The sequence below is a fragment of the Myotis brandtii genome, unplaced genomic scaffold (assembly GCF_000412655.1).
Source record: "Myotis brandtii unplaced genomic scaffold, ASM41265v1 scaffold352, whole genome shotgun sequence".
NCBI classification, from domain to species: Eukaryota; Metazoa; Chordata; class Mammalia; order Chiroptera; family Vespertilionidae; genus Myotis; species Myotis brandtii.
The window spans coordinates 1763733-1773195 of record NW_005363542.1 but is presented as its reverse complement, the minus strand read 5'-3'; the positions used below and the strand labels follow the sequence as shown (position 1 = coordinate 1773195).

Genomic DNA, 9463 nt, shown 5'->3' with positions numbered 1-9463 from the left:
TAATAAGATATTCCATATTCTGAAAATAGGAATCTAAAATATTTTCTTTGGTTTTTATTATTAAATGAAAATGATATTCCATCCTAATTTAAGTTGGCTCAGCAAACGCTAAAGAAAGTGGAGTGACTTATAACCCTTCAACTAGATAGAAACTGAAAGGGGAATATAAGTCCCCTTAGTTAAGTGGCATTTTTCAAAGCCACAGGGAGTCTTCTCCAGTGGAAACTGGAATCAAGTGAGTGAGTTTCATTTGCAAACACTGCGGTCAGGCTGTGAATGCTGCTCACGTAAATCTGGGAAGGACAGTAGCAATCTCCATAAAGCTTCATGGATATTTTTTACATTGTCCTCCCACTACTCAAAAACATCTCCGATTTCAGTTTTCTCCTATAAATCTTGAGGAAAGCCCTGAGGAAAACAAAGCACCTACTTCTCTGTAACCACTGAAAGAAAGCAAACAACGCCACCCCTGTAATTTGCTTTTGGGTAGGACTACCAACACCGGATGAAGAAAAGGGGAAAAGAATCCTCAGTTCTCTCATTCCACTTAAAGCTGGGAAACTACACACTTTGGGGAGGCATCTGGTTGTCTAGCATTAATTTCTAAATTTCATCCAACGGATATCTGTAAGCTATTTTTCCACAGATGACCCCAAATAAGCCAGCTCTTTATTGCTGCGCCTCTACCACATGAGCAAGGTACTGACTGTTCCAGGGAGAGCCTAGAGATGCTATCTCTCAGTGTATAAAATGTCGATCTTGAAAGGAAATGTAAAATCCAGGTGAACAGATGACAAATGGAAGGAGAAAGAAGATACTCAACTACCTTTGTGAGATGGTGACAGACACAAAGAAACTGAGAAACCACATGACATGATACTTTACCCTCTTTTGGAAATAAGATAGCCTAGAAAGTAGGAAACACAAAAGCATAATTTCCACAGCTAACATATGTCTTTCCCTTCTGCCATTTCTCCAACATACAATCTTAAAAAAAGAAAGTTCACAATAACAGCCACGGTCATGTTACAGACTGTCTTGAAAATGGATGCCGGAAGGAGAAGTGAGAGTCAGAGTAAGAATCGTCTAATTTTCAAAAAGACACACTGAAGCTCAGTGGGGAGGGCCACAGTTAATCGTCCTGGGTCTTTAACTCAGTGCTGGCTTGAAAAGCAAAAACTTGACATAAAAATGTTATTTTTCCATGTTTTGATTTTACAATTTAAAAAGAATAGGTAGCTTCTCTTTTCAAAATTCTCTTTTCAAGAATCCCACCCGAGAGGCTCAGCCTTGTCTCTGCAGGAAGGCGGGTGCAGGGACAGAAATGCCGCAAGCAGCGCCAGCGGCCTGACTCGTGGCACATGCGCCATTCTGTTGAGATACGTGAGTCAGATTCAGGTTTTGAGAACTTCCTTGATTCACAGCCTACTTTCCTAGTCTGTTGTGTTTATTGGTTCAGGTGCATCACAAGAGTTTAGTCAGGACCGCACGGAAAGGATTAGCCGGAACGCAGAACACTCCATATTCATCGGAGCACATGCATTTAAAGGTGAAAATGCAAGCCTCCAGATTTACAACTGCCTGGCGACTAGGCCAATATTAAAAACGTTTTTTAAAATTTTCAGTTACAGTTTGCACATAATATTATATTAGTTTCAGGTGTGATAGACTGAGTAGGCCTATTTAAAGGTAAAAATTTATGGCATCTATTTAACCTAAACATAGTCTATACCAGGGGTGGGCAAACTTTTTGACTCGAGGGCCACAGTGGGTTCTTAAACTGGACCGGAGGGCCAGAACAAAAGCATGGATGGAGTGTTTGTGTGAACTAATATAAATTCAAAGTAAACATCATTACATAAAAGGGTACGGTCTTTTTTTTTTTTTTTAGTTTTATTCATTTCAACCGGGCCGGATCCAGCCCGCGGGCCGTAGTTTGCCCACGGCTGCTCTAGATACTGCTTATTTTTAGTGATGACTCCTGTACAAATGGGTTCCTATTGTCACTGGTGGCTTCTTTTAGTTCCATTCTGTATGGTTCCCTGTCAGTATTTCCCTATTGCGTGATACTTGGTTTCTAGGCTCAACCTGAATGGGTATGATTTCAGAAATAGTCAACAGGGTTGTAAAAAAACCCCCCATGGCTTGTGAGAACTTAAAACCTCCAGTGAAACAGAGAAGGGGAAATTTCCCAATTTTAAGAAGGGAGAACCCTTGCCAGAATGAGAAGGCAATTCCCCAAGTCACCCCCCGCCACCCCGCCCGCCCGGATTTCTTTGTTTCTAATTGCTCAACTGAAACATTGAATAACAAGAGGATTCTTCCATACTACTTTACTACTTGGGGAAGATGTTCTTATAATGGAGCCCAGGTAGCAGAAAGTAACACTAAAAATCAAGTTGCTTAAAAGAGTAAAAGTCTCTTTGAAAATAATGCAGTGATTTTTAAGACTTCTATTACAGTTTTAAAAAGAGGTTTTAGAAATATCTTTTGCTTGACAAGGTCTCATTATATTGAATTTGAAGAAATTCCTTTTTGGATATGTGTGTAAGACTCATCTATAATTCCCCTCCTTCCCTGACTACCACATTAAAAAAAATCACTGAAATTTTCTGCAATGAGCAGGTGGTTTATACCATTTTGACAAAAACATTCATGACATCACTGAAAAGTGTTCTTTTTAGTGCTATTTGTATATTTTTGCATTTATGACCATAGTTTCTGCATCTTTCATCTATCATACAACGACCTTGATCTGCTGAGGAAAAATGTACCTTCAGTCTATCCTCAATATAGAGAGTTAGAAACATCGATGAGAGAGAAACATCTACCAGCTGCCTCCTGCACACCTCCTACTGGGGATGTGCCCACAACCAAGGTATATGCCCTTGACCGGAATCGAACCTGGGACCTTTCAGTCCGCAGGCCGACGCTCTATCCACCAAGCCAAACCGGTTTTGGCTTCTGCATCTTTCATCGATCATACAACGACCTTGATCTGCTGAGGAAAAATGTACCTTCAGTCTATCCTCAATCACTTTTGACTGCTGATAAATGAAACCCAATGTACATTTAACAAAATCCAGAAACAAAGGCAGCATTCAGAGCTGTGCCAATAGAATTAAGATGGGCATTCTGGCAGGGCACTAGGGTACTTACTGATTGAGGAAGGCAAAGAGGTACCGCATCACTATGAGGACCGACCGGGGCAAGGTCAGGAGCAGTTTGCGGATGTGAAGCGCCCTCTCATAGAGATTATCTACTCCTGCAGAAAGAAGAGGACACGGTCAGGATCCTTTCACTCGCCACACTGAAAGCAGAACACACTTCACATCTGAACATAAGCAGTCCCTTGTCCCTGGGTGAGGTGTAGTCATAACCAATACAGTGAATAAGCGACCACCCTGAGGGTAACCCCATTTCTGAAGGCTTCTACTCCGACCCATAACTGTTTCCCCTGTGTTTCACGGTCTTGGCCTTGAGCAACTTGGAGACTTCTAGATTTAAGAAATTATTTTTCACTTGCTGCTATTTCTAGATTTTGCATTTGATATGGTTTCAATTCCTTTTTGCTCCATGTTAACTAAAGTAGCTTTGGGGGACAGTCTCCTTCACCCCATTATTCATGAATCCCTCATATATTTATTTGTCTGTAAATTACTGATTCAGGCAATTCCTTCCCCTAAAACTACCACAGTATTTTATTTATATGACTTTTACCTTGTATTATATTATTTCATACATTTTTTAAACAAAATATTTTAGGAGAGCCTGCTAGGTTTCAAGCACCGAGTTAGACATTAGGAGTACACTAGTGACAGGATTGCTGCACTCATAGAATTTACACCCTGGTGTTTATAGCTTTTCATTTCCTTATCCTGCCTTCCCTGTAAGATGGTGAAATATCTGAAGAGATGGGTACCTGGGATTTCCTAGTATCATTTTAGCTCTTTCTAGGAATACAAATTGTCCAAAGCTTCTCAATACTAAAGTGCTTATGATCAGCAGCAAAAAGGTTATTGTTAATATTCCATTATCTACATAATGGTTCACATTTTAAACCATATTTTCACATTCGTTATCTAATTTAATGTGGAAAACAATGCTGTGGAGTGGGCATGGCATGTACTGCCATCCCCACTTAATGGATTAGGAAAATGAGAACTGGGTACATGGCTTACCCAGCATCAGCTGGCTGGAGGCATGGAGCTGGGATAGAACTTGTTTTATGTTTCATAAGTCTGGTTGTCTTTCTTGGATTTCAAAGTATCTTTATAAAGATGCTTTGAAGGTACCCAATAAGTACATATTTGAGAAAAATATTTCAAAGATCATTTCAAAAATATTTTTAAAGCTTACTATAATTTCATTACTGCATTTATTCTTAATTGACCTTGAGATATTCATGTAGTCCACTTGAAAATCCAGGCTTTACTCCTGACAGGACAGAGAATTGATTCTCACCCTCCCCTTGTCAGGTTTTTAACCTCTTCCATCCACAGATGTGGTTATCCCTCAAGGATCTCTACTTGGTTCTCTTCAATGGCAACCTCCGCAGCCTCAAGGTTAGGACCGTCACTCTTATGAAGATGGTATCTTTGCTTCATTCTTCTTACTTATGTGGGACATAAGTCTTGTTGTTTCTACTCCCTGATTATCTCACTAAAAATTTCTTAGTTGGAAACTTCATTATTTCTAACTTAGACCATTTAATACTCTCCTAATGCAATTTCCTATTCTAATTTCTCTAAAACCGGTGGTTCTCAACTTTAACGTGGAATCACCTGGGGAGATTTTTTAAAATGCTGATGCCCAAGAGCCTTTCTGCAGCCAGGGCTGAGAAGCACTGCCTAATCACTCATGCCAAGCGCGGGTCCCTGCCAAGTGCAGAGCCAGCTACTTTCTACCTATCAAACCACCAGGTTACCCAGGCATCAGCACTGCCTAATCACTCATGCCAAGCGCGGGTCCCTGGAACCTCGAGTGCGGAGCCAGCTACTTTCCACTTATCAAACCACCAGGTTACCCAAGCATTCTATTTTCCTCTCTGCACGGCTGAAAAGGTGAGAAATGTATTAGGGATATTCTCATTTAACCACGGAGGAGTTCGAAAAACAATAAATAATTTATTGGATCTTTGGGACAAAGCACTCTCATTCCCATCTTTGAGTATGCCATAGCTGGAACTGTCGCTGTCTTCTTTTAGAAAATGGGATTTCAGAAACTCTAACCAGAAGCTAAGTAAAACACACTCATCCAACTAACATTCCTATAACACTTTAAAATTTTCAACATAAATCTATAATTAATAATAGTGTGATTTCAGTAATATTGAAATAAATGCCTTATATCCTTATGCCTTTTCATTTGCAAAGTATTTCAAAATGAAGGAAAAAAAATAACACTATGAACAGGTTAGGTTAGGGGCACATCTATTAAATTTAAGTATTTTGTTTAATATACTTCCCAATGATCTTGACTTTATTTCCCATTAAAGAGGGAATAAGAGGCTTTTAAAAAGTTATTAAACAGGTACACAAATTTACTGAGGCCACAAGAACTCAGTAATTAAGTCAGCAACAATTCCAGTGTCCCAGTAGGATCATAACATGTCCCAGAGTAATCTGTTTGTCTTCCATGACAACTTCATGGGCCACTTGGTAAACCCATATTGTACAGAGAGGAGATAAAATACCTACAGATGAAGTAATTTGCAACTCACTGAGAGTTTAATGGGGGATAATTTTGCATCTATAAATGCTATATATTTAGGTATAGCTAGATTATTGTTTCATATCCCAAATTAAATGGTTAAAAGGTTATTACCTGAAATAACTGATTAAAAAAATTACTGCTGTTGCTCTTCTCAGTTAAAGATACAAAGACAATTTAGCACTCTTGTATCTAGAAAGTCTATCTCAACAAACAAGCAAAATCACTCAAAGGTGAAATTATATATAAATACGATGACCCATTCTTGAAAGTAAACATTGAAATTTACTAGCATTTATTCCCTTGGTCATTAAAAATGGTGTGTGCAGAAATGATTTTACATTCATGATTCAAACCCAAACACTCACAAAGTGTAACATATTTATGTAAATAATATGTAACATATTTATGTAAATAATATAAAGATGAATTGTCCCATTAATGGCAATACCCTCTGCTCATTTCCAGCCACATAGAGAGCCATATAAGGGTCATAATAAAAACAAAATAACAACACAAAAAACTTCTGCTGTTGTTTACTGAGGACCTGGGGGTGTTTCAAGAGTTAAGTCTAGCCTGGCCAGCATGGCTCAGTGGTTAGGCATCGACCTATGAACCAGGAGGTCATGGTTCCATTCCCGGTCAGGGCACAGGCCTGGGTTGTGGGCTCGATCCCCAGTGCGGGGGAATGGGGGTGGGGGTGGTGCTGGAGGCAGCCAATCAATGATTCTCTCTCATCATTGATGCTTCTATCTCTCCCTCCCTTCCTCTCTGAAATCAATAAAAATATATTTTTTAAAAAAGAGTTAAGTCTACTGCTTCTCCAAGCTAATCCTTAGTGTATGGTTATAGTCAGCTATCAGTGAGAGAGATGGTTTTAGCAGCTGAAAGCTAGCTTTGTGGTCTTTCAGGTAAAGGAAAAAAAAAAAAGAATGCAAAAGGAACTACTCTTAATATGTTATTGATCTTTAATCTTTGTCAAATCCCATAGGGTGCAAGTAATTGCCAGGATAGAACAAGACACAGGTACTACTTCCAAAGGGCTTAATGTTAATTCAAGATCCTTTGGTTTCTATCTCTCAGTTCTAAACTTAGTTCCCGTACCCCATAAAGACAGTTACAAATTTTATTTAAAAATACTTAGGGTGCCATAGTGGGTTTGGCTCAGTGGATAGAGCATTGGCCTGCGGACTGAGGGGTCTCAGGTTCCATTCTGGTCAAGGGCACATGCCTGGGTTGCGGGCTCAATCCCCAGTGGGGAGCATGCAGGAGGCAGCTGATCAATGATTCTCTCTCATCATTGATGTTTCTATCTCTCTCTCCCTCACCCTTCCTCTCTGAAATCAATAAAAAATATTTTAAAAAAGAATTAAGGCAAAACATATTTACATACCAATTCCATAGCAGCATCCTATATAATAAAAGGGTAATATGCAAATTGACCAAGTGGTGGAACAACTGGTCGCTATGATGCACACTGACCACCAGGGGGCAGATGCTCAATGCAGGAGCTGCCCCCTGGTGGTCAGTATGCTCCCACAGGGAGAGTGCCATTCAGCCACAAGCAGGGCTGACAGCTGGTGAGTGCAGTGGCCCGCCTCTGTGGCAGCGCTAAGGATGTCCCACTGTGGCTGTCAGTCGGACATCCTCTGAGGGGGATGTTGTGCACCAGGCCTCTAGTTAGTCATAATAGCCAAGAGGTGGAAATAACCTATATGTTCATTCATGGACAAATGGTATAGAGTATAGACACTCAGTAAAATATTATTCAGCCTTAAAAAAGAAATGGAATTCTGATACACACTATAAATTGGATAAAACCTTAAAGACATTATGCTAAGTGCAATAATCCAGAAATAAAGAGAAATATTGTATGATTTGACTTATATGAGGTATCTAGAATAGTTAAATTCATAGAGACAGAAAGCAGAATGGTGGTTGGCAGAGATTAGGGGAAGGGAGGAATGGGTAGTTATTGCTTACTGGGTACATTTCAGTCTAGGAAAATGAAAAAGTTCTGGAGATGAATGGTTTAATGCTCCTAAACTGTACACTTAAAAATGGTTAAAACAGTAAAATTTTTGTTATGTATATTTTCACATACACGCACACAGAGAAATCAGGAGGGGGTGCTGTGAGATGCGAATGAAAGGTTTCAGGAGAGAAAAGCCACAGGAATGAAAAAAAAGTGACACCAAAAAGACTAGACGAAATGGAGTCAGGCATACATTCTCTGCAACTACGGTAAACATAAAGCAGGCACAGCAGAATTGCTGGCATTCCTGGAGTAGTAGCAAATCTGTCTGTCCCAGAGGCCTCGGACCCGCTGGCTGCGAGCGGGACTCAGACCTCACCTGACTGCTTGCTGAACAGGCTTGCAGCGTGCATCCCACAGCAGCCTCACTCCGTGCAAATGACTCATTTACTCTCCTGAGTCCCGTTACTGGGTCAAAATTTATGGTTGCTACGGACACTCTGATTAATGTGCATTCCTCGCTGGCTGTGAGTGTGGCAATTCAGTCTTCCATAATTTTAAGCTGCGTGAAGAGATGGATCTTTCTTCCCCTAGAAAAGGTGTCAGTGAGGAAAACCAGTATTTCACTTGGATTTCTTTTATGCTGGGCTTTGTTTCCACAATTCAGATCTTATGTAATTAGGTAAAAGTGGCATTCTTCCAATCTTGGTCACATGCTCCAAGCCCCGTAGGCTAATTTATACTCTTTTTTTCTAGCATGGCAAGGCTCCTCTGTCGAAATCCCAACTTCCCAGCCTGGGGGTTTGACAGCTCCATGTACATTTGTGTGAAACATTCCCCACAAAGCACAGGTTACTTCAGAAAATGGCAAAAAGTGCACACTAGTGTTATTTGAAACACCCGGTCTTCTGTGGCACTATTTGCGAAAGTGTTGGTTTGTCAGAAAACAAAGACTAAAATCACAAGATGCAAATTAATGTTTAAGTATAAAGACAAAAAAGGAAACTGATGACCACATTTAGAATGGTTTATTTAAGAGCCAGCACGCAACCATTTCTGAGCTCCATAGCCATAAAGCAGTATTCAAGGTGAACTGAACAGTCCCAGGGCACTTAGGTTTACTGTTAGGTTCTAATAATGTCTAGGAATTCACCAATTGTGTGTGCATAACAGCGATGTGTGTGAATAACAGGGAAAGAAAAAAAAACAAAACCCAGAGAGATATTCTAGTACATCTGGATGGATCTTGGCCTAGAGATGAGTTACCAGCTGCTCTTCTAGGTAGGAAAGGAAATGCTAGCGACTTCTCTCTAATGAACTATTAACAGATGAACTTCTGTGAATTAAGCCACTGTGTTCTTTCTTGGTTAAATAGAAACACTGTAGAAATAGATACAGAATGTTTCTCCTTCTGCTGAATTATCATATTAAGGTTCGTATGAAGAAACGGAGTCTTAGCCTAGGAAGCTTTACTTATTCAGTTCAGATACTAGGCCTAGGAAATATTTTTGGGGATAAAAGAAAATTATTATAAGGCATCAAACACATTAAGAGCTCAGAGAGAAAACAACCATGTTCGCAATAAAGCTGGAAGAATTTTTAGAAACAAAAACATACACTAGAGGACCAGGAAAAAAATTCATAAGTTTTCATGAAACAATTAGAAATGAGCAAACTGATTTGTGCACTAAAGGGCTCATCATAGTATTTTGTATAATTGCAAAATCACTGGAAACAATCTAAATTTCTAAAACTAAGGGATTTGTTAAATAAAAA

General features: G+C 39.7%; 1 protein-coding gene across 2 annotated transcripts in view; it reads right to left on the bottom strand.

Moving 5' to 3' along the window:
• The window catches only part of SRGAP1 (SLIT-ROBO Rho GTPase activating protein 1), a 256690-nt gene that overhangs the window by 19940 nt on the left and 227287 nt on the right, over nucleotides 1-9463 (bottom strand). For both annotated transcript variants that reach the window (XM_005871684.2, XM_005871685.2), the window contains exon 16: nucleotides 3160-3265. In XM_005871684.2, coding sequence (XP_005871746.1) covers nucleotides 3160-3265 — 106 coding nt within the window. The remainder of the gene's footprint in view (nucleotides 1-3159; nucleotides 3266-9463) is intronic.